This window comes from Perognathus longimembris, chromosome 8, assembly GCF_023159225.1.
Source record: "Perognathus longimembris pacificus isolate PPM17 chromosome 8, ASM2315922v1, whole genome shotgun sequence".
Lineage (NCBI taxonomy): Eukaryota > Metazoa > Chordata > Mammalia > Rodentia > Heteromyidae > Perognathus > Perognathus longimembris.
This window is the reverse complement of record NC_063168.1, coordinates 54163315-54189974: the sequence shown is the minus strand read 5'-3', so window position 1 is coordinate 54189974 and position 26660 is coordinate 54163315. Positions and strand designations below refer to the sequence as shown.

General features: G+C 38.9%; 1 protein-coding gene across 3 annotated transcripts in view; it reads left to right on the top strand.

Annotated features, from left to right (window-relative positions):
• The window catches only part of Crim1 (cysteine rich transmembrane BMP regulator 1), a 182736-nt gene that overhangs the window by 112260 nt on the left and 43816 nt on the right, over nt 1–26660 (top strand). For all 3 annotated transcript variants that reach the window (XM_048353134.1, XM_048353136.1, XM_048353135.1), the window contains 2 exons: nt 7551–7733; nt 9944–10141. In XM_048353134.1, coding sequence (XP_048209091.1) covers nt 7551–7733; nt 9944–10141 — 381 coding nt within the window. The remainder of the gene's footprint in view (nt 1–7550; nt 7734–9943; nt 10142–26660) is intronic.

Below are 26660 nucleotides of genomic sequence, written 5' to 3'. Positions count from 1 at the left end.
AGCATCTGGTGTACAAACTTTATCAATACAAGCTCACAGGGAGGGGGACAGTAAAAAGTCTGTGTGCTTGAATCTCTCCTTGGAGCTTCTTTCTCATCACTCTTAACCACACAACTAACAGTGCTGGCTGTTAAATGCCAGCCAGGGGACAAGGCAGACCTTTTCTCTCAGGCCTTGCTACAATGTCATTTATTATAGGTGATATTCTGTGAATGCTTAACTTTTACAATCTTTCTGTGAATACTTAACTCGAATCATAATTCGTATACCACTTGGGACAGAAATTCTCATGCCCAGGGTCTTACCCTGGGCTCCAGCACCTCTGATGTGCTTCCTTCCACTGCTCAACTTAATGCAAATGCTTTGCAATCTCTTCTGATGTGAGGTGCTAAAGGATGGGAGTCTTTCACTTTCCTTCTTGTCTGTGGGTATTAGCATACCATGTGCCTTATAGAGAACACCCAGATTTTCTTGTGTGAGCATACCATCTTGCTTTCCTTGAGTAGTGGCTCTTAAAATATCAGCTAATAGAAGAGTTACTTCAAGGAAATTCTCTTTTGCTGCTCTACATGTTGATCTAAAGACATTTGTCTCCTGGAAATATCACCTATATTAATAAAATTTGCTCTTGTATTCTCTGATGCTCTTATTTTCTCTTTTTGCTTCTTGATTCTAGAAACCCAGGTGTTGTACCTTTATATCATGGCATTAATTTTATCTCTCTCTCCAGTCTGAACGTTGCTAATAGCTGTACCCCTTTTCAATGACTTTGAAATCTGCTCTTGGTTAGTAGCCAACTACAAGAATGGGATTTACCATCTGCCATGAGAAAACATGGAGATAGAACATTGAGATAGAAACTGTGTTTCTTGTAAGTGCTTCTTTCCTACTACCATAAACTTGTTTGGTGATCTTTGTTTCATTTCTTGTCTTGCTATAAAGAAAGTATCTTTTACTATATTACTCATTTGGTTACAGAAGACTACACACTATAATACCATGAGAAATTATAATCTCATAGAATATTTTAAAGGATAGCTTATTTCAAATTCTGTACTTATTTTGAGATATAGATACATATGTGTATGTACACATGTTATACTCTGTGTGTGTGTGTGTGTTTATCATCCAGTGACCTAGAAATACCTTGGCTCATGTCATAGGTCACCATTAGAAGATACTGTATATCAGAGATTATCATTACTTAGAAAAGCAAAGGCCTGTTTTGTGTTTATATGTAGAAAGAATGCTTATCCACAAGGATTTGAGGCAGCTTTACAGTGAGAGCAGATTCAATAATGCATTGGTTAAATATTAATTAGAAAAGAGAAGCATGGCCATCAGGTTATCAATAAAGGCCTAGAGTGAAGGCTAAACAGTGCCCACACATGTGTAAGCTGAAGTTTCTCTGTAGTTACCAGAGTGTGACATCAGATTTGAGCCCCACTTACCTACCAGCAAAGTGAAAAAACACAAAGGCTCAGACATGTAGTTTTTATTTTCAGAGGTAAATGTTTGATGGACAAGGTGTTACACACCTGCCCAGGGGACATTTCTCACATGCAAACGAAAACATGAAAGCACTGAGTGGTGGCTAGATCATGTATTCAATTGCTGTAACATGGCAGATGCATATTCCAGTCACCCATAGTGGTTCTCAACAAAAAACAAAAGGAAAATATTACAGTGCAGCTCAGTGAGAACAATTTCAAGAGGTTAGGTTGGCATCCACGCCTGCACATCTAGAGCACTCTTTTATTTGAGAACTCCCCACGTGGTGGGGTAGAACCAAGGGCCCCAGTTCAAGAAGTGCTTAATAGTAATATCAGCAGCATCATGTACAGAAACTGAAATTAGACAGCACCACTCCATTCTAAGCTGCCATCATATTCTGTAGGGTTGTCTTATTTTTTGAAGATAAACATTAAAATGTAAGGTTTAAAAATACTTGCAGGTAGGTAGGACGTGTGTGTGTGTGTGTGTGTGTGTGTGTGTGTGTGTGTGTGTGTGTGTGTGTTTGATTTGTAACTAAGCCTTACAGACAGGTACAACCCAGAACTCATTGTTGAGTATGAGATTTTTTTGGTACATGTATGAAGGAATATAATTCCTACAATAGTTGGCAATGTAGGGGGTTGTTAACTCACACAGGTTGGCTGTGAGACTAAAGTTACTATAAAAGCTTTAAAAAATAAAACTATACTTGCAGAACTCAGTAATTCTAGAGTGGATGAATAGAAGGGAGAATACCAGCTGTGATGTTACTTCTTTCTGTGGTTTGCTTTGGTTTTGTTTTGGTCAAACAGTTTGGATCAGTTCATGAAAGTTTATGTAACTAGATTCCTAAGGAAATTTTGTGTGTTTGTCCTATTTTAATGAGGAGAGGGTCAATCCTTTTCATTTTATAGAACAAAAACCAAAGAAGTAGAGAAAAACATCTCTCCAAAACAAGTGAGCCCTTGGTGGGCTAATACTTGTGGGGTGTGGTTGAATAAGAATTCTGTTGTGTAAAAACCAGAGGCACAGGTGTGTTATGGTGAAAAGGTGGGCAGTCCTATAACTGTTTTGAGAAACGCTTCTACTTCTGCTCCAGCCCACAAACAAATGTATTCTCAGCAGCCAGCTGTTACTACATGTGGCTTCTACTTCTAAAGGGGCATGTCTGCTCCATTTAGTCCTAAAACCTCCTGTTGTCTTACTGTGACCAACCTCTTTGCTGTATTGTTTTACTGTGACCCACCTCTCTCATTCCTGGAGGCATTTTGGAGTTGAAGTAAAAAAAAATGCAAAATGTTCTAGAAACATGAGCAGTTGTCCCTTGTGTATAAGCACAAACATCTAAGTAAGATAGAATATTTGGTTTGAATGACATAGTCAGTCACTGACTTCCAGCATAACTTAGTTGTAAAATATTCCCCAAGTGAGTAAGTGAATGACTAAAATTATGTTGTGAGTTGTAACTACCAGAAATGGAGCACTTAAGAGTAGCAGTGCAGGGCTGGGAATATGGCTGAGTGGTAGAGTGCTTGCCTAGCATGCTCAAAGCCCTGGGTTTGATTCCTCAGCACCACATAAATGGAAAAGGCCAGAAGTGGCCCTATGGTTCAAGAGGTAGAGTATTAGCTTTGAGCAAAAAGAAGCCAGAGACAGTGTCCAGGCCCTGAGTTCAAGCTCCAGGACTGGCAAAAACAAAACACAAAAGATATGGACAGGTTTGGGCCAAGAAAACCCAGACATGCCTCCTGTTCATAAGAAAACTAATAAGAAAGACATCTGTTCAGAACTCCCTGTCTTTACAGCAGCCTACAAGGCACAAAGTCTACTGATACAGAAATGGAGACAATCTAGCACTTGGAAAGAATGTTCTCTTCAATTTGTACTTACTGAGCACCCCTGGTGTTCCCAAGGCCTTATTAAACTAATGTTTAAGAAAACCCTTTGTAATCCCTTCTGTGTATTGTTCCCTTTCCTTTATCCTGAAGTGGTGTTTGCTAGGTAATACTGGGGCATATATCCCCCAAGTCACCAGGATCCCTCCTACCCTGTCTTTGTATTCATTTCAGTGGACTACTGCCTTATTGTCAGAGGTTCCCACCTATCATACCTTGTCTCTCTGCTGGCTTCTGGCTCTCTGACCATGTGCTTGCCATCCAGCTCACCCCAATGATGAAATGAGACCAGTAGCAATGCATGAGCTGGTATGAGCTGTCTCTTAATGAGAAGCTGAAGGGGGAAAAAAAAAACCAAAACAGCAGAAATACAGCAAGTTAGGATTTCTTTTCATTTTCACTTTTAATGTGAAGTTCTACCTATTGGTCTTTTCCTTTGCTCAAATTGTGTGTGTGTGTCTGTCTGTCTATCTGTAGTTTTCTCTCACCATCTGCCAATCAGAATCTGGCAGGAATTAAAGTTTGCTAATAGTCTATATCATAAGTATCTTTTTTCAAGAGTGTTCTAGAAAAGACAGTGAAGTAGGAAGAGAAGTACAAATTGCAATGTAAATCATATCTGCATAATACTTTTCCCCATCCACTTAAATCAGGTACTTGGATAGGTAGTAGAGGTCTCTGCACCATTCTGAGATTTACATTTGTCTGTCCTCAGCAGCTGAAGCATTAATTGGCCATTTGTCCTCAAAGACCACGGCTAGTTTCTTCACTATGCTAAAAGAGCCTTTGCATATTTTTCAAGTGTCCTTATAAATTTCTCTCCACATCTGGGATTTCATTGTGTTATGATTTTTTTTCTTATCCTGAAAGATTGCATTTTCCAGTCTGTAATTTGTTGATACTCCATCTTTCTAAATTCCATTCCCTTACTCCTGTGCTTAGCCAATGAATCCCACCTGTCCTGTCTTCTCGTTGGGTCCATCTTCTCTCCTGTCAGTTTCTGTGCAATCCTCCATAAGAAAAGTCTGCCTGCAGCAGCTTTAGGCATCACCAGGATCTGCAAATCTCCTACTTCAGATCTTGCAGTGGGGTTTGTGACTCGGTCTTCGATTGTAGCTGTTGGTGATTAATTCAACTATATAATTAACATTAGTTAGTTTGTAGAATCATTTCTTTTTCAGTTTGAATGCATATTTAGTTTGAGTATGGTATTCACCTTATTCACAGCATTTAGGGTGACATTTAAGAAATGTTTTGAGGACCAGGGAAAGGAAGATGTGAATATTACATTCAGCTTTGCCCACCTGCGTGAGCAGAGTACATCAGCTAGGGAGAACTTTCTTCAGCTTGGGATGACTTTCTAAAAGCAGCTTCATCAAGACATATACCATATAATTCACCAACTTCTAATTGTACAAATCACTGGATTTAGTGTATCTACAGGGTTATGTGGGTAGTACCACCATCCACCTTATAACATTCTCACAAACCTTCCAAAGAATTTCTGAAACCCATTTTATGCCTCTGTCAGAAAGAATGACATTGTTCCATTTGTAAGGAAATGGAAGGACTTGGAAAAAGTTATACTAAGTGAAGTGAGCCAGACCCAAAGAAACATGGACTCTATGGCCTCCCTTATTGGGAATAATTAGTACAGGTTTAGGCAAGTCATAGCAGAGCATCACAAGGCCCAATAGCTATACCCTTATGAACACATAAGATGATGCTAAGTGAAATGAACTCCATGTTATGGAAACAATTGTTATATCACAGTTGTAACTACTTTCAACGTCCTATATGTATGTGTAGTTTCTATTATTGATGATGTTCTTGTATCACCTTCCTGTGGTTGTACCTACACTACCTCTGTAATCTTATCTGAGTATATTGGAAACTGTGTTTACTGGTATTGGAAGTAGGAAATTCAAAGGGAATACCAAATTTGAGAGACACAGGGTAAAAAAAGAGAAACAACTACAAAAGCAATACTTGCAAAACTGTTTGGTGTAAGTGAACTGAACACCTCCGGGGGGGGGAGGGAAAGGGGGGGAGGAAGGAGGGCATGAGGGACAAGGTAACAAACAGTACAAGAAATGTATCCAATGCCTAACGTATGAAACTGTAACCTCTCTGTACATCAGTTTGATAATAAAAATTTGAAAAAAAAAAAGAATTTCTGAAACCCATTAGCACTCACTCTTTGCTAGGCCAGGCAGTCACTAATCTACTCCCTATCTCTGTAGATGTACGTTAAGTAGTGTAATAATGGCCTTGTGACTGGTTTCTTTTAGTTATCTTAACATTCTCAAGACTCATTCATATTGTAACATATAACAGAACTTTATTAGTTTTTGGACAATAACAATATAAACAGTGTCATTAAGTAGTGTATGGTCAGTCTTCACAGTATAGGTGTTACACTTTTTTATTATAAATCTGTTCTAAATATGTTACTGAGAATGGCTTGATTTTTAGCTTCCTCATATGAAGAAACAATTATTTTTATTTAAACAGTTTGTATCCTAATATTATTGAACTTGTAAATAAGTTCTGATGATTTGTTCCTCTCTTTCTGTTTTGTTGTTGTTGTTGTTGTTGTTGTTGTTGTTGGTTTGTTTTTTGTTTTTGCTGATCCTGGGACGTAAACTCTGGTTTGGGCACTGTCCCTGAGCTTCTACTCAAGTCTAGTGCTCTATCACTTGAGCCAAAGTGCCACTTCTGGCTTTCTCAGTAGTTTATTGGAGATAAGAGTGTCATGGACTTTTGTTACGTGGGCTGGCTTTGAACCGTGATACTCAAATCTCCGCCTGCTGAGTAGATAGGATTACAGGAGTGAGCTACCAGTGCCCAGTTAGGTTCTGATTATTTCTTAGTAGATTCTCTAGAATTGCTTTGTTTACAACATTATGTTATCTATTTCTAGAGATAGTTGTATTCCTTCATGAGGCTAGAGTATGGTATGTTAGTATTAAGACTTGAACTCAGGAGCATTTTTACTCATGGCTGGTGCTCTATCACTTGAGTTGCACCAAACAGGACCCAACTCCTAATAGTCTGTTCACCTGTAAACTCATCCTGGAAGAGTCCATTAATGAAAATAGTGCCCACTTGGTTCAATAACTTCTCAGTAGCACCCCAAGCTGAGAGCCTGGCTTTCAGTACTTTAGGGGCCACTTCTTCTCCAAACCATAAAAAGGCTATTTATAAGTTCCTTCCTATTCCTTTCAGTTGAACATTTTTATCATGTAAGTATTCGATTTTTTTTAGATGATTGTTCTGTATCACTTGAGAGTTTGATTTTTATAGTTTACTCCATTGATGTGTCATCATTTCTGGACACTAAACCAACCTTTGCATTCTTGGAATAGGATAAATGCCATTTAATCATGGAATATAATCCATGTAGTATGCTAGTAGTTTCTTTGAGAATTTTTGCATCTGTACTTGTTGTTGAGATTAAATTAGATGATATGTATTAAAGGCTAAGTACTATGCAAGTTACAGATAATAAACCAGGTAGAGAAAATATTGAACCTACCAATGAGTGGCACATTAAAAAAGCCAAGTTAAAATTTGTAAGGCAGAATAAAAATATCTCAGTGGAGTCAGGATCAATGATTTGAAATAGACAATGATTTGACAAAAAAAATGTAGTCTTTTTTTTTTTTTGGCCAGTCCTTGGCCTTGGACTCAGGGCCTGAGCACCATCCCTGGCTTCTTCCCGCTCAAGGCTAGCACTCTGCCACCTGAGCCACAGTGCCCCTTCTGGCCATTTTCCATATATGTGGTGCTGGGGAATCGAACCGAGAGCTTCATGTGTAGGAGGCAAGCACTCTTGCCACTAGAAAAATGTAGTTTTTTAAAAGCATGTGCAAGATAGTGTTTCATGGTCATAAAGTTCTCCTCTTTGGGCATGGGAAGTACTAAGTGTAGATTTTGCTCAGGAAAATTTCAGTTCCTTCATATGAGAAGGATTACATTGTATTTATTTTATCTTACTTTGCTTTATTGTTTCTCTGACAAAGTGAAGTTGATGTTACTAAATTTCTATTGGATAATAACTTCCTTTTATCTGTTAGAACTTCTATAGGCTATATTGGTAAAACATAAAGGATGTCACTCAAAAATGACTTTATATATCATTGTTCTCATTTCTTTCAGAAACGAAGCCATCTTGTGTGTTCAACAGTGTGGAGTACTATGACGGAGACATGTTTAGAATGGACAACTGTCGGTTCTGTCGCTGCCAAGGGGGTGTCTCTATCTGCTTCACTGCTCAGTGCGGGGAGTTGAACTGCGAGAGATATTACGTGCCCGAAGGGGAATGCTGTCCAGTGTGTGAAGGTAAGAAAAGGTCCTAACTGAGGATAATTGTATCTGTATATAGTCCTTTTATTTCATATTTACCTAAATCAGTCATACTCAAAATTAGAGGATTATGTAAGAAGGTCCTTTTTAATGACATCATGGCCTCTCTTGAAGAATGTTGGTAATGTCAGGCAGAGTGTGTGAAAATACTTCCCTTGGGCATACAGAGTGGGGGTCCCTTGTTTCCACAAGTTAATATGAGATTTCCCAGAATTGTTTTCTTTTCCTCCTCTGTAGCTGGTGCACTTCCTTAGCAAATCCTTAGACCCTGACATTGAAATTCATCACCTGCTCTCTATAGACTGCCCAGATGGGATAAGATGGCCTTTGTCACCCTTAGGCCTAGCCATTCAGCTGAGAAAGGAACCAATCCAACCTCCATACCCCTATTTGGGATCAGTACCTGCCTACCACTCTTCCTCCTTTGAACTTCTGTGGTAGTCAGAGTAGGTTTGCAAGTTGTGTGGTAGTAACACCAGCTCCAGGAGTGGGTAGGTGGATATGGCCCTGAGTTATCAAGTACAACTCTCTGGGGCTAAACTGTTTTATTGTGTGCTCATCTATTGATAGGAAATACTGTTCTGTGATCCTCTGGCAGGCTCGATCTTCCCATTTCAGATAGTCATAAATAACTAACATTTCAGTACAGTACCCCCAAATATCACTTGCTGTAACCACCCATGAAGGATTAAGAACTAAAGTTCAGAAAAGTCACTTTACAAGGAAATCAGGAATATGCTTCCTGGGCTGACAGATACTCAAATTCTGAACACACAGGACCTCCCCAAAATGAAAGTCTTGAGAGCACTGTTTCCTTTTGTGTTGTTGTTTTGTTGTTGTTGTTGTTGTTGTTGTTTTCCCTGATTGGGTTGCAGCTCTTCAGGCAGAAGACCCCATGTTTGTCTTAAGCTTGCTCTCTGTACACAAAACAGGAGAACAGTGACTTTCCTGGTTTCCTGGAATCATTTCCTTTAACATTTTGAGTCACATTTACAATGTTGAAGACCTAAAATGTTTAATGTATAAAAACTCCATTCCTAAAACAGAATAGTCATTCCTAATAAGAACAATGAGTCGTTTCCTTTCTTAGAAATAGTTTAGATGACAAAAGAGAAAAGTATTTACTTTTTAGATGTCATTGAGAAAATTTGAAAGATTACCTCAAACTTTTAGCCCTCCCAATTGACTTCTTTAGCTACTCCTAGTTTGTAATAGCACTGGGGAACTAAACCCAGTTGACTACGTGAAAACAGAGATGAACCATCGTGTAGTAGCCATAGGAAGGGCTCTGAGCATGGATCTAGTTTTGTCTCACTTTACAGAATTCAGATTCAGGCCCAAAGTAGAAATGAAGTGAGTAATTCACTAAGTCTTACTGAGATGAAGTCTAATGGCCACTTCCCCGCAGGTAGAGTGCCTTATGAAAGTGGTGACTTCATTATTTTAAATTTTGACCTTTTATCTTCTATTTGATGCCTCTATCTTCTTAGAATAAAGACCACACTTTAAGCTATCTAATTGAATCCAATTTTTATGTATTTCTGTGAAAGAAAATAGAAAATTTTATCTAACTCTCATTATAGGGATTCCTGGGGATTTTGTATGTAGTATTTATATTCTTTTAATCATTACAGAAAATACATTTTTACAATAGCCTTAGGCTAATTCTGTATCCTAGCCTTGGCTTAAGCTTAGCTGCCAAGTTTATGGAGGAAAAATGGCCTATGCTTACAAAAGAGTGCCATCCATCACACTTGGGACCCAGCAAAAGCCTGCTGAGCTCCCTTTTTTCCCCATGTGAATCTGGCTGATTAGTCTCAGAAGTAACAGCATCACTCTTAGGTTTCTTTCTGTGGTAAGGGTGGTAAAATTGAGGAGTAATAAGCAAGAAATCGGCAGAACCTAACATGGATCAATGTTATCTGAATACTAACACACAGCTCTGTCCCCCAACCTTTTTAGCTTTTTGGAGTGACAATATAGATCCTCCCCCCTCACTACAAAGTGTCATAATGGCAAGGTACAAAATCCAGCAGGACAGCTGCTTTTTGCATGTAGCAGAAGGGACTCCTTGTATGACCCCTAGCTTCTGTGGACCACAGAGTAGTAATTGTTGATGAACCAAACCTAGGAAGAGAAATATCTCTTGGTGCACAATCTTACTCTGCACTTCCATTTTCATTTAGATCCAGTGTATCCTTTCAACAATCCTGCTGGCTGCTATGCCAATGGCCAGATCCGAGCCCATGGAGACCGATGGCGGGAAGATGACTGCACATTCTGCCAGTGCATCAATGGAGAGCCCAACTGCGTGGCCACAGCCTGTGGGCAGAGCTGCATGCACCCTGTGAAAGTGCCCGGGGAGTGTTGCCCTGTGTGTGAAGGTAAACGTCGTACTTTTAATGAATCTCTGGCAAAGGTCTCCCGTTGGAGAAACTTCTGCCAGTATGTTCTTGTTTGTTTCTTATTTCCTCAGGCACAATGTCTGCTTCATGCTATTACCAGTTGCAAATGAATTTATTATACAGCCCACATTCATCATTTGGGGGTAATGTTGGAAATATCAAGTGGGAATAGTGTGGTCTTTATTTTACCATTCATTGTGCATATGCTTACCTGAATATATTGCATATTAATTGAAGTCACAGCAAGCCTAGTTAATATCCAAAGGTTATCATAAGCAGATAAAATTGGAAATAAGATTCATGACTCCGAAATAGTGTGTCCAACCTGGGATGCCTTTCTATGCTGAAGTCCTGACAACTAGGAAAAAAAAAAAATGCTTAGGACCATCAGTGGTAGTTCACACTGTCTAGTGAGTGCCTCATTCTGAGCATACTCTCTGCTTTTAAATAGGATTGATCATGGCTGTGGATTCTCACTTCTGCCAATGGTTTACTTTTATTTCTTGGTTACCTATATTTGCTACATCTTTTCCTATTCAGTGATGAGAAGCTGAAATATCTTAGGCTTCATTTTCTTTGCCAGCTGTTGTTCCAGTGCATTTCCTCCAACCTGGGAAGTTCCCCCCACACACACTTACTCATGTCTTAATCTATCTGTATCTGTAGCTATAGACAAGAGATTGAGTGTTTATATTGATGGATCCAATAGAGAGTATCATCATTAAGAAGCATATTTGAATAATGAAAAGCATATTTGAATGAAGGCCAAAAATTGATCCATGTTGAAGGTGGATCCTTATAGAATTTTTAAAAACAGTAAGAACCCAATTGGTTTTACAATGTCTTTTAATATCAAGATATCTTGAAGGCAGGCACTGGTAGCTCATACCTGTAATCCTAGCTACTCAAGAGGCCTGAAATCTGAGGATTGGAGTTCAAAGCTAGCCTAGGCAAATGAAGCCAAAAGCCTCTTTAGGTTCCAGTTAACCAGCAAAAAGCTGGAAGTGGAGGCACAGCTTAAGTGATTGAGTGACAGCCATGAACATAAAAGCCCTAAATTTAATCCCTAGTAGCAGCACACCACCACCCCTAAAAAGTCTTCTGCTTCCACCTAAGTTTTAGTAAATTCAGACTTCAAAGTTTGCTGGCTAGAGCCAGGTTCTGGTGGCTCACACCTGTAATCCTAGCTACTCAGGAGGCTGAGATCTGAGGATCACAGTTCAAAGAAAGCAGGAAAGTCCATGAGACTCTTATCTCCAGGAAAAAGCCAGAAGTGGAGCTGTTGCTCAAGTGGTAGAGCGCTCTCTAGCCTTGAGTACAAAGAGGCTCAAGGACAGTGCCCTAGGCCCTGAGTTCAAATCCCAGGACCATCAAAAAACAAAAACAAGAACCCCAGAACCTTTTTCTTATAGAAGTAAATGAAGGGACATCTTAAGCATTCATCTTTTGTATCCATTAGTATACCGATCATGGTAAGTAGAAATGTAAATATGTATATGTAATTGTTTTAGTGTTACCTCATGTAAATGTTTGGATGGGGAGTGGGCCTTAGTTTGGTCACTTAGTGTTGGGCTCCATAACTTGTACATGGAGTTGTAATCTACTGCTTGGCTGCTTGAGAAAAGAGTAACAGGTAGAGTAAACCAGTAATTACATTAAAAAAAAATTACAGAACCTCTTGTAGTCCTAGAAAAGCAAAAATCAATAAGAAACAGCTTTAACCTCAAACAATGTATTCAGGTTAAGTTTTAAATTAAACCAAGAAAAAAGTGAGTGTTCCTATTGGGGTATTCTTTACTCTTGGTACAGTTTTTGTTTAATTTTCACAATATCGTGCTAAAGGCCTTGCTAACCTGTCTTAGAGATGGACAAAGTAAGCTTTATATTTAATGATGTATTAACCCCTAAATTGCCATTATGTGACCTAACTGGGATAAACTGAAGTCTATCAGACCCAACCACATTTTCACTTGGCTTCTCCTTTTCTCAAATGTCATCTCCACTTATTCCTGAATTCTGTTTCTAGTTCCCTTAGTAATCTCTGTTCATCTCTGGCATTTGGCTCTGTTGGAGAGAGAGACAGGAGTGGCATGGTAGGGGAGAAACTCATTTGCAGTTGGAAAATTACTCCAGGTGTTTTAGATGTGATCACCCACCTACCTTCTTCACCCCAAGTTTGCTTACTGCAGGCAAAGGATGCCCCGAAGATAGCTCCTGAGTGTGCTTCTCTAGCTACCTGTCTCCCTCTACAGAACAGCATCTTTGTTATTTCATCTAAGATCCTGCTGGTCCCTTTCTTCTCTATTTTATGCTTGTAGTACTTACTTCTCTACATCAAAACTTCCAGAAGATTCCACATTCTAGTTCTCGGAGAACTAATTAACCTTGTTTTTCTCATTTTTGTTTCTACCATAGTTGAGTAGGGAGTTTCAGATAAGGTGTCACTTGCTCTCCAGTACCTCATTTTTAAAATGCACTAGGGGGCTGGGGATATGGCCTAGTGGCAAGAGTGCTTGCCTCGTATACATGAGGCCCTGGGTTCAATTCCCCAGCACCACATATACAGAAAACGGCCAGAAGCGGCGCTGTGGCTCAAGTGGCAGAGTGCTAGCCTTGAGCAAAAAGAAGCCAGGGACAGTGCTCAGGCCCTGAGTCCAAGCCCCAGGACTGGCCAAAAAAAAAAAAAAAAAAGAAGTAAAATGCACTAGGGACAGAAAGATTCTTTGGTACAAAATTTTTTTTAAAAGTGCAAATTTTAAGGTAATGTTTCTAAAAGTTTATTGTTAATCATCATAAACTTACAAAGCAATATCAGATGAGTGGGTCTAACTGTGTAGTGTCCAAGAAAGTCTGAGGAACCATTTGAAAATATTCTCAGCAGCCATTAAGTAGCATACTTAAAGATAATTTCAAGGGGCTGGGGATATAGCCTAGTGGCAAGAGTGCCTGCCTCGGATACACGAGGCCCTAGGTTCGATTCCCCAGCACCACATATACAGAAAACAGCCAGAAGCGGCGCTGTGGCTCAAGTGGCGAAGTGCTAGCCTTGAGCGGGAAGAAGCCAGGGACAGTGCTCAGGCCCTGAGTCCAAGGCCCAGGACTGGCCAAAAAAAAAAAAAGATTAAAAAAAAAAAAAAAAGATAATTTCAAGGCAGGCAAAGGATTATATGCACAGAGGTAAAGTAAGGTGTTAAGTGAATAATGAGTAAACAATCATCCAAAATTATTAAGGAAGAAACAGAAGCTCTGCTGTTTATGCAGTTAAGACACAGTAAATTCCTCTGCACTCAATTGCATAACAAGTGTTAGCCCTACCCCTGTTAGCTCATCTGGGTCTGAAATTAGAAAAGAGGACCCCACACTAGGAAAATAGTTTTAAATTCTTTCTAAATAACTTACTGCGTCACCAAATAAGGCATGTTAGGACCTACAGGAAGAAAGAACCTTGTTGTGGCTGCCCTTGTTATGGAAGATATGTGCTTTCCACATCAGATTCAGCTCCATTTTCATTTTGCATAATGTGCCTGGTGACTCCCAAAGGACTAGGAACATGAACCTGGGGACCCTTAAAGACAACGGTGTTACTTGACAGCTAACTTGATTCACAAGTACCTAAGTGCTTTTTAAGGTGGCACTGAAGTACTCTCATATGGAAGTTTTAGCAAGTTTTTGTCAACATACAGTTCAAGTATAAAGATAAGCCATTCTTGTCGGAGTCTGTAACTGTATTGTCATGTTTTGCTGTGCTGGCATTTTTCTACATCCCATCATGTTCATCCGTCTCGTTATCTTTATTTTTAGACTCATAACAAGCTAGGGGTAGAATTATGTGGAGTGGTGTGTAATGTTTGCAATTTATTTAAGTGTACAAATGAAAGAATAGCTTTTTAAAAACTAAAATCATGTACACTACCTCCGAGGCAAACAGTGCTACACCCCAGAAAGTAGCTGTGGCCTCCCTGGAGTAAGGAATGTACCATATCCTTTTGAATTCCTCAAATGTCAGCCACATATAAATGGATGCCCAAGGGTTCCCTGAATAAATAACAGGTGAGGATAGGAAAGACAGAATAGGGTATGAAATCACAACCCTGGCTGCAGACCTCCTTAGCTGAGACAAGCCCTGATACGCTCAAAAATCGGACAGCCATTGTGACCCTGACTGGTTGAAGAACAGATAATGTGAAAATGCTGTGTTGAAACACACACACACACACACACACACACACACACATTTGGGAGCTGGGAATGTGGCTTAGTAGTAGAGTGCTTGCCTTGCATGCATGAGCCCTGAGTTCGATTCCTCAGCACCACATAAATAGAAAACTAGGAAACTGAAAGAGAATACTAAAATCAAGAGACACGGGGTAAAAAAGACAAACGACTACAAAAGCAATACTTGCAAAACTGTTTGGTGTAAATGAACTGAACAAGTCTTGGGGGGAATGAGAAAGGGGGAGGCGAGAGGGGGGAATGAGGGAGGAGGTAACACACAATAAAAGAAATGTATCCAATGCCTAATGTATGAAACTGTAACCTCTCTGTACATAAGTTTGAAAATAAAAATAAAATAAAATAGAAAAAAAAGAAAAGAAAAAGCCAGAGGTGACACTGTGGCTCAAGTGGCAGAGTGCTAGCCTTGAGCAAAAAGAAGCCAAGGACAGTGCGCAGGCCCTGAGTTCAAGCCCCAAGACTGGCAAAAACAAAACACAAAAGATATGGACAGGTATGGGGCCTACTTAGTTGTGGCATTTGATAGAAAAGATAAGCATTTCATCACGACTTAAAAGTATCAGTATCACACTTGACCTGATGTCTTATCTTGACTGGAGCTGGACCCTGCTCAGGTGACCACTGTGACCTGAGTATTCTTCACACTAGATTCAATAAACAGATTCCTACAGGGAAGAGTTGGAGATTTTTTTGATGTATGGGATTTTGGAACCAACACCAGAATATATCCCTTGTGTTATTTTAAAAGGTAGGACTCAAAATTATGCTTCAGTCCCCATCAATTAATAACATGCTTGGAATTTGGTGAATAGGTAGTTTTTTTTCTATGACTTCTACTTGTCTGAAACCAAAGCAAAATCCATTTTCTATCTCAGAGAGGATGTCCAAAGCTATTTATAATTTTCAAAAGATGCATGATTAGAATATGACGGTTCATCTCGTCATTCTACTTCAGTATTAAAAAGTAAATGAAACAAACTTTTTCCACTGTGAGTTAAAGCAGTGTTGTTTCAGAACCATTACCAGATACTAAACTTAATTTCAGGCAGGCCTCATAAGTCACTTCACCTAGACTTAATCAACTCCTGAAGTGAAGGAGTAAGATTCACTGCATGGATTCTTTCTAATTCTGTGTACTCAGGGTAGAATGTGATTAAGCCAGAAAGTCAACCTCTTTTCCTGCCGCCTGGCTTTCTTGAAATTCCCTATTTACTTGGGGAACCTTAGTCCTACCTGGAACTGGGGTAAAGATTAGGTATTTGGTAGGTCTTGACCTAAGTGGATTTTGAGCCACTTCAATTCAGTATCAGCTCACCTAAGAAATGGCATGCTGTGAACTGTCAAAGCTACTCCCTCTCTCATCCTCAATCCTTTTTTTTTTTTGGTCTAATCTGGGCCTAGGCTCTGTCCCTGGGGAGCTCTTCAGCTCTCTCAGCCCTCTATCTTTTGAGCCACAGAGCCACTTCCACTTTTCTGGTGGTTAATTGGAGATAAGAGTCTCACAGAGACTTTTCTGCCAATGCTGGCTTTGAACCTTGATCCTCAGATCTCAGCCTCCTGTAGCTAGCTTCCTGAGTAGCTAGCTTCCTGAGTAGCTAGGATTGTAGGCATGAGCCACCAGTACCCAGCTCATCAATCCTAATGTTATAGAAGCATTGTATTCTTTCAGATAAATGTTTATGGCATAGTTTGAGTCAAAATGCCCTCCATGTGAGATTTTATTGGGCTGCCAGAAAATTCTGTACCAGGCACATATCTGGGTGGGAATTCCTTGAAACAACAACAACAAAACAAAAAAAAAATGTTTCCACCCCTGCCCTGCCCATGATGCTTCCTCTCTGAACAGTATCTCAAATGATTAAGCTACTGCTTCTGTGGCAAGGAGTCAAACATAGTTTGGCTGACCCTGGAGAGGCAGTGAAGTTAAAGACACTACAGGGTCACATGTTATTAACATTCTGTTACATTACGGGGATCAAAACTCAGTTTATGGGTGGTAATGCTTCAGTGCAGATACTATGCTATTCTTAGTAAGCCAAGAATAATAAAATATTCGTAATATCCTCAAGACTGCTAGGCATGCTAGTTTGTCTTTTAACTCTTAACTGTCCTGGAAACTAGTTCCATAAATGGAAATTAAAATATCAAAACCACAGTCTCTTTTCTTCTTGCCCAAATAGGGTCATACATTGAGTACCAAATGCATATCAAATGACCATGAGTTGACCTACGTCTTTAGCTATTAGAAATTTATCAATGATAAATGTTCTGGTACTTTTGTTTTTCCTCTGATCATCTGAAGTGCCTCTAGATACTCAAAATTAAATTAGGAGGGTATAGCTAAAATGAATGTAAAGGCATATCTAATGAATGACTTTTAGTTAGCTTCACCACTTGTATTAGTAGCTACACAGGTGTGAATATGCACATTGTAGGATTGGTTTAGTAGGGGAGTAGTTTTTGTTCTTGCTTTTAGCTACAAGTTCTGCCAGTTCCTCAGGTGTGTTTGCCTGTGTTAGAAATGCCAAGCACAACATACTTTATTTCTTTGGTAAAACCATCAAGCCAATCAGAGTTTTGAAACTAAAAATGAAGAGGTTGGCTTTAAACTCTTTAATTTACTGGATGGACAAACTGCTTACAGCCTTAACCATTTGTCTAGCACTGATTCTGAAGCCCACATGTAGGCTCAGAAAACTCAGAAGCAGAAAAGTTTCTAAGGGTCCCAGCTGTTGAGTACTTCACTATTGAAGTAGCATTCAGGGAATGGGTGGGATCCTCTTTATTTCCTGTGCTGTCCACCTCTCATACCTAGAAGGGTATTACTGCTGGGAGTCTCCTGATTTTCCTACCAGTATAATAATTGCATCTAATAGATCACACTTGGGCCTGCTAATTTTCATCTAATCAACAGAGGCAGGAAAACAGTCAGGAATGCCAACTATGTGAATAAAAAATATTTAGTCATTCTTGAAATGATAGGAATGTTTTTCCAACCAGCTTAAATAAACACAATCTCTTTTGAGACTGTGTTAAACTTTTTGGATAAGAGACAGCTCTTAGGCAACCAAACAGAAGTTAATGAAGGTTATTAAAAGACATGCCCTTCAGAAAAGGCTTGCAAAACTGTGAAAGAAAGATTCCGTCTTCTTTACAGTAAAGCCACTGATAAGTAGCAGAACAGGTTTCCTTTTAGCTTTTGTCAGCAAAATAAGGTGTAACATTTTTAACTAGTAATCATTTTCCAACTTGGAAGCCATTCTGCTTTACTTACTAATGGCAGTATTAAGCTGCGTTATTTTAAAATCCTCGTCTCCATCTTCTTGCGCTGTTCACCGTGTTCCCAGCACACCTGTATGTAAAGTGCCCAGTGGTGCCATCCTTGAGAAGAACATTGGTTTATTCTCACCAAAACTGTAAGGTCTGACTATACAATGACATTACAAATTCAGATGAGGTGCGGTCCCTTCAAAAATAGTTGCATGGGAAAATTTTATATGAGGTCCAGAAATACAGTATCATTCACAATATTTTGAGGCTTTTCTTTGGAAACTGTCTTTAGAAATCACCTCACATTCTTTGGAGTATCTTTGGCTTTATAAAGCTTTATAAAGTTTGCTAGACTCTAGGAAATAGCATCATTCATACTTTAAGTCTGGCAAAAAAAAAAAAAGGACAAGTGATCTAGCAGGGTTAAACTGTTTAGGAAAAGCAACAAGTGACCATAAAATAAAGGCTTTTTTCTTTTACTTCTATGACATAGTAATTTTGCCCAAAAGCAACCTTGAAGACAAGTTTCAAATCGAATTTTAGCATCACTGTATGCACAAGCATATAGCCACCCAAAGTGAGTGCTTTTATTAAAAACACTTATTTATGAAAGTATAACTCCTGATGGTGTTTTTAATACCATTTCACCTACTGTGTAATATTTTTATAACCACTAGTAACTGTAGGTGTATATTGAGAGTTCATATAACAACATTTTTGTGAAATTGCAAATGTTCCATTCAAACACATTTTCAAATGAGTTAAGACTAAAATAAATACTCCTACAAGTAACTTTAAAAATATACTTCATATTTTATACACTTTCTTAAAAGTATATAAATGATTTAATATTCTTTAATTTAAGTGTCTTAGTTTTCTAATTCTACTTCAGATTTACCATTTTACAGTTTCCTGGCATGGTTTTAAATGGACTTTTTAAGAACAAATTGACTTTGCATTATTTAGTGCATGGGGGCCAGCATGAAGATAGCAGTCCCAGGAAATCATTGCAAAAGCCCTATAATAGGACTGTTTTCTGTGCTGGATATTCAGTCATCAAAAGTAAAATGCCATGCAAGTGTACAAAATGTTTATTGCAATACTACTGTAAAACAGTAATGCAGAATGGAGGACAACAAATGTTTCTCGTTAAAAACCATTCCCTGCCTCAGTGTACATGGACCATCACCACGTGTGCATGGTGGCTGCTGCAGTAGAGGAACAGCACCATTCCCATGGCTCTGTCTGAGATTCTCAGATGCCCCCTGCTGTAGTTTCCAACGTGTACAAGGACCCAGCAGTGCCAGGTCCTGGCACAGTGATAGGAGTACCAATTAATCTAAATTTGAGCAAAGATGAGCAATGCTGAACATTTAGCACACTTTTTTGTCATTTGCTAAAGGGCACAAGAGATACCATTTTGCCTGCTTTTACACTTTCTTTCATTTTAAGTTGATTATTTACAGTTGGACCAAATTGTTAGTTACTGTTTATGTCTGTTGCTTATGATTTACCTATCAAGTTTATTTTGGTGTGTGTGTGTGTGTGTGTGTGTGTTTGCACCTGTGAGATTAGTTGGATTTATGAGGCTGTTTGAAACAGAGCCCTGTTCAAGTATCCAGACTAGGAGAGGCCACAGACTTAAAACTAAGTGCCAGTTAGAAATGAGATTCAGGTCAAGGCTTCAACCCCTATTTTATACTGTAGTAAGACAAAACTAAGCATCTCTGAGCAAAAATCCTAAGGCCAAAAAGTACTTGGTTCTTTTGAACTCTGAGAGTCAAGTACCATTCCAGATTTGCTGAAACAACTTAGGAGATGATTGTATAAGCCACTCTAACCCCAGTCTCAGACCTCCTAGATTGGGTTCTGAATACTGACCTCATCCTGGGTGCATCTTACTCTTTTCTACTTAGAGTATACCTGGGTACTTCCTGAAAAATCATTCATTCATAATATATTGTCTGCTTTGGCTCTAGTGTGGCATCACATGAGGTTTATGTTCATTTGTGTGTACAGGACCCACTTGCTCCCTATTTATGTGCCTTGCATTGTCATGAAGCTGCCCATGGCATGACTATCAGTGGGAAGGCCAGAGAGCCATGTTCTTTTTCACCCTAATTGGACAGCTATTGCTTTGCGTATCAGCTCACTTTTAAAACAATTCAGGGAGGCTGTATTTGTTAGGGAAGCTAAAATATATTCAGAGATAATAAGCTGTCAGCTTGGGATGGTCTCAGGCCTTGGATATTCAGAGGGCTCAGCAAGCTAAGATCTTTTCAAAACCATGAATCTGTCATCCTTTCTGGGAACCAAGTTTAAAAAAAATTCCATGAATATTTTATGCCAGATGAATTTAAGAGAGGGGGAGAGGGGAGACTCCACAGTCACGGAACAGATGAGAACATTATTTTTCAGTGACACACCCCCAGTGTTATTGTTATGAAACTACTGATTGAACTTCCTTTTATTATTAACATAAATTATGAGATCACGGCATACTGAAACTAAGATTTGCTGATCAAACAGTTTTTAGACATGGGCATTCTGTATCCCATTTTAAATTGAGAATCAAAGAACTACTGGCAGAGATACCAAAAATAGTGTAAGTACACTGTGATGAGTTTGCTTTTATTCCTAAAAATATAGTAAGGTACCCATCAAGAGAGCAAAAACAAGATCAACCAGGCACATACCCAGTCATTGTTTCAGCTCACATTGGATAAGCTGTTGACTAAGAGCTTTCTCTTGTCTTGGAGCAACCATAGACACAGTCAGAATGTCAAACAATGATCTCAGACTGCCACTCAGCAAAGGTGAAAGGCTTCAGTGGCTGGTCACTAACATGGTCCAAAGCTTACCAGACCATGTGAAAAGATGTCACAGGCTAGCTCACATCCCAGATGCAACTCATGTTTTCAGTGCAGACAGAAATTATGCTGAAATCACAACAGACAAGTTTAGAATGTGGAATCATTGTACTGTTTATTAGTTGGACACTTGAGGCCCTTGAAAGGGCTTGTAATTCATTAATAAGCCATTATCTGAAACTAATTCTAGCTCAGAGCAAGGAGGATTAACATTACAATAGTTGTAGTAACTAGTGTTCTTTATAACCCTTTGAGTGTTTCTCCACTTTATAGGAATATCTTAAGGTAGGAATACTGAGCATTCCTCTCTTGTAAGAAGTCCAGAGATAGTGGGAGAACAGGCACCCAACCTAAGTTTTCTGACTCCAAATCAAAGAACCTGGCATTCTTTCTCTTTAGACCACTACTGTGAAAAGGGAAAGAATGAGGAAATGAGGTGATAAGTATGAAAGTACTTGATCATATTCAGAAGCCATTCTTGGTCTTTGCTCCATTCTTACTGTTGAGACCCAGTCATGGTTGCTCTGGTCTCTGGGGCAGTTAGTTTGTTTAGTTACTTGTTTTGGGACTTGAACTCAGTTTTTTTTTCCTGAACCTGGGCTTCAAATTTTGACCTTGATGTTTTGATCTCAGGTAAAGCTGACTCTTTCTGCTTCCAGTTATTTGTGGTTGTTTCCTGCTGTTATCTAGGAACATCACTCAGTACAGCTCTGACCGGCTCTCCCCAGCTTTCTCCATCTTCTCTGACTGGTCTCTGGAAAGCTTTTTCAGATCCAACCAAACCCTTACTCAGATACAACCTGAGTCCATTCAAGCCCTTACCATGCAAATATCAGTGGTCTAACTCGGCCCCTATCCTTGGACTAGTCAGGTTCTGGGTTACCGTCACCAACACTTAAGCATTCTGGTCTGGAATCCTCCCTTTTCTCTCTGATTGCTGCCAGTCTTTGCTTAATCAAGCAGTAAATTTGCTGAGCAGTCAACAAAAGTGTCCATACTTGGATACAGTAGGAGCTCCTGAGTTGTTCTAGCCCAACTTTTTTTTTTTCCCCATCCCTTGGAGCCATCAAGGGATTTGGCAGTCCCAAAAGTGAATTCTCCCACAACTGAAATTTGGGGGTGATGACTTTATATTGAGAATGTGGATGGATGAGAAGTCTTCTACAATGCTTTGGTTATTTCTGTGCATTCTTAAGCCAAAGATAAAGATCGTAGTTTAGCCCATCCCAGGAGCCAGAGCGTTAGCACTGAATATTTCATTTTGAACCACTGAGTTTGAGGGGATTTCCATTCCATTTTCCATGTTGCAAGTACCAACCTCACAGCAACCCTTAGATCTAGCTTGCTGCCTCAGTGGAATTCATTTATTGACTACCCTACAATACTGTTGCAGTAATGAGGACCCTAAGGAACTTAATATTTAAGCCTCAAAGTAGAACATCAGAATTTCAGCCTTTTCAAGACAATATAACTAGGGGCCCTTTGTCAAATAACGTGCCCGTGAACTTGCAAATATTGTGCTAGAAACTGAGGTTATAGACAGAAACAATGAATTTAGAGCATTGTTCCTAAAATGAGGACCCAACCCCTGACAGTGCAACCTACCATCCTGAGTAAAAATGACATGTCTTCAGTTAAGAAGCACCAAAGTATATCTCACTGAAAATGAACACTAAAATAATATAAGATAGAAGACAAATATAAAAGGCCTACATTATTCTTGGAATCCAGTTACAGTTCTGTGAGTTTGTCTCAAGCTACATTCTTGGGAAAAGATAACCCACACTATATAAGAGCTTTTTAAAATTTGTCCTTGCGGTCATTTAATAATAATCGCATAATCATACAACTGTCTTTTCCTATTAAATGTGAAATTGGTAAAGGAAGAAAAATAGATCCAACAGCCAAGATTCCTTGGAAAAACACATACATAGTTAATAAATAAAATCTAAAATAAATGTATGGTTGTTACTCTACCTGACCACAAAATAATACAGATCTTGGGAACATTTTCACACCATTCATTTTAAAATAAAACAAAGAAAGTACTCTGAGATAAGTACTGTAGAAATTTTAAGGTTGTAGGTGCTGTTATGAGAAATACACACTAAGGGGGGAATGGATATTTTAATGTGTAGTGGTCTAAAGAATTTGAAAACTCCAACTGTAGATCTTTTTTCCATGACTTAATGAGGCTCTTAAGTATACACACAGTATGGAAATTCCCACTTCCAGATTAGGGAATTTTTGTATCCTCGCCTTCCTTTTCTTCTTGTCTCTCTACATTAATAGAGTTTTCCTTCTAGCTTCATTTGGGAAATTTTGGGCTTTGCTATGCTTTTCTTCCCAGGCTGCAATTATGTTGACGACTTGGTGATTTATTTGAATGGTGTTCTAACTGGTTATGGGTCAAGTTTGAAAAGCAACTGTGGTAACAGAATGACATATGAAGATACAGTAAAACAGATAAGCTATCTCCTTCAATTCTGTCCTGACCAGCCTTATCTTTAGTTTTATGGCACCGGACTGGCTGAAGGAGTCTTGATATATTTAGCCAATTGAGCCACCATATAAAGTGAGTGCAGTTTTGGAATTTTCCCACTCAGTGGATATTCACATGGCTTAACTACCTCTACCCCTAGTGTCCCCCCCCCCCCGCCCCAAAAGCCCCATAACTTAACAAAGAGAATGCCCAAATTAAGTCTAAAAAGAGAACATAATTGCTCATTTTTGTCTCTTACAATCAAATAATCAGCCTTGGGAATTTACAGAGAAGAGCTATGTAAAAAATGCAAAGCATGATTTAAACCCAAAAGGAGAAGTAATAAGTGAAATGCAAGACAGATAAGGATTACCTTCATTTATCATATTGACCCTACTTGAATTTTTTTTCACTCATAAGACATGTAAGAATGTACCTACCCTTAAAAAGTATTTTTTCCAGAAATTTTCCTATAATCAAGCTTTTTAAAAAAAAAAAATTCCAGTAAGACTTTTTTACACTACTATGGGTGTGTGAGTATGCCTAGGAATCAAGGGCTGGCTCAATCACTACTGCTCACAGCCAGGCCCTCCAGCCCTCAGCTCACCCAGAGCACAGCACTGAAGAGGCAGTGCTTCTGGATACAGTAAAAATCTGGAACCGTTTCATGAGCTCTGAGAGAAGTAATGCTATAGCTGACCTAAGAAGGCTGGCTCTGCATGCATCCCCAGATGTACATTTCCAAAATTGCCACCCATATTCGAGAACTGCTAATTAATTGGCTGTAGCCTTCCCCAGGATTGCTAATCGGAAAGTTCTTCCTTCATTTCTCCATAGAGATTGTTAGTATTCTTTATGAGAGAGAACCTGCTCCTAGTAATCAAGATAATGAGAAGAACCAGGTATGGATCTACTCACCAGTAGCTCAAAAGAATCATACAAATTAGAAATCAAGTTAAAAGCACCTCTTAACACTTTTCAGATGCAAATTATCATAGTGAATGCACGTTTTTACTATAAAATATGTTCTTTTTATAAAATACGTTCTTTTTGTTCTGTTCATGTGATAAGACTAAGTGACTTTACAAGGCGAGCACTTTACCACTAGGCCATATTCCCAACCCCCTAAGCGACTTTAAATCATCAAAGATTACATTTGAGTTTTAATTTCTTACTTCTCTGACTGCTTTTTGGATACTGTAACATAAAAGATTATAACAAAAACAGAAGTAGATCCAACTACTTAACACATTTGTAACATCTGAATAATATGTTATTTTATGATCAGTTGTGATGGCCTTGGAGTTAGTTAGAATCATGATTTTCATTTTAACTTTGTTTTCTTGATTAAATTCCTAATGATCACAATGTCTCAATTTCCCTGTTAGTAAAATTGCTTTTAAGGAAAAAACTTTTATCTATCTGTAAATTGGTATTCATTTTCAGAAACTTAGCATCTGAGGCTCTCTAATTCTTGAAAATTGTCAATGTTTTGCTGAAAATATGTTTTCTAGTAAGGAGATGTGGAGCTTCCTAAGACATAACAAAAACATCCCCAAGTTTTCAATAAATGTATTTAAGGAAGAGCCAGTATGTGTTTATCTTATCACAGTGTTATCAGAGGTTACCTAGGGATGAAAATTGATGGCTGAACAGCTGCACCCCTGACACATTTCCAGAGGTTCTTGTACAAATGGCTTTTCTGGACAGTGTGTGGTTCTTACTCTTTAAAATCATTCAGAAAGGGAATAACAAAATGGTGAGACGGAGGATAAAGTGTGAACCAGTGCAACAGCAAGACTCACAAGACACCATGTTGGAAATGAACTTTATAACTTGCAGGGGGGAGGGGAGGAGAGAGGGGAAGTAGGAGAAAAACAAGTGAGAGGGTAACACTGTTCAACAAGAAATGTACTCATTACCTTACTTATGTAACTATAGGCCCTCTATACATTATCAACTTTACAATTTAATAAAATTAAATTTAAAAATAAACAGAAGTATTCAGGGAAACCAAAGGTTGAAACAAGTCATTGGCTCCCCCTCAGGTACAGAGTAGGAAACAGCAAGCTGGATGTAGACATAACAAACACCCATTTTTGTTCTTTATTGCTTCTAGGCTCAGAAACTATTTCTAGAATTCTCCTCCACAAAGAAGCTGATCCAGGGTTCCCTTTAGAAATAGTTATAGCCAAAGACAATGAATTCCTGCTGTTTCAAGCCTTCTTCCTTTGGAGGACATTAAGGTATTTCTTTAATTCCTCAGCTCATTCAATACAAGATGAGATGGAATTTCAGGGTGATCCCTTCAGCACTGCTTCATTGAATTTCCCTCATAAAACCCTACCTTATGCAAGCATTTCCTAATTTCTCCCACACGAAAAGATTTTTTTTAACCATTTCTCTTTTTTGAAGGAAGTCTCCTAATGTGTCTCTGCCCAACTCGTTAAAGGGGACACATTTTGAGTGTTTGTTTTCTCCAACCAACAGATATTATATATTCCGATGCCTTAAAAGTCAACTCAGGGGGCTGGGGATATAGCCTAGTGGCAAGAGTGCCTGCCTCGGATACACCAGGCCCTAGGTTCGATTCCCCAGCACCACATATACAGAAAACGGCCAGAAGCGGCGCTGTGGCTCAAGTGGCAGAGTGCTAGCCTTGAGCGGGAAGAAGCCAGGGACAGTGCTCAGGCCCTGAGTCCAAGGCCCAGGCCAAAAAACCAAACAAACAACAACAAAAAAAAAGTCAACTCAGCCTCTGTTCAACCAAAATCTGGGCACCAAACTTGCCAAGGGCAGAGTATCCCCACCATCAAAGGCATGTTCTCTCTCACATAACGTTAGTGCCATACCCCATGTAATATGGATTGAAGTGAGAATCTTCAGGTCTTCAAGATAAGACCCAGCAGATGCTGTCAAAATGCAAAGCACTGGTGTACAGACTAGAGAAAAGTACAGAATAATAACCATTCCTGATCAACGAAAAGACAGGATGCTGTAATTTGGAGACAAGCAGCATGCATGGGTCACATATTTTATTAAGACGTCCTCAGTGACCAACCACATTGCTATATCGCGATTCTGGTTTGTTTTTTCCAGGCTCGTCTTTTCCCATTGATAACTTTCTTGAATTAAAATCTATGTTTAAAATTTCACCATCTCTTTGCCATTATTCTTTCAGGACTACAGATGTGATGTTGATTGAAAATACTTTCATTCTAGAAGGGTGTCAAATATGTGTCACTTTGGAATTCATTACTCAGAATAAGGAATTAAATTTCAATTTTCTTATAGCACATTTTGCTCAAAAAACTATTCTGATGTTAGTAATAGGACTGGTTCTAAGGTTACATATAAATACATTGGAGAGAAAGCAGACTCTCAGCTCTGTTTTATACCATATTTTTGTAGATCATTTATACTTATATGTTTGGCCATGCCTACTCTAATAACAGCCTTACACAGACAGTGAGCACTCAAATGTTGGGAGAATAATGAAAAGCAGTAAGTTAGAATGTAGAACATAGGAGTTGAGATAACTTGTTTTAGAGACAGCTAGTTGTTTGTGAATGTGTCCATTGTGTATCAACACTTACTCTAGGGACTGGAGAAGCGTAAAAGCATCAAGAACTCAAGACACATG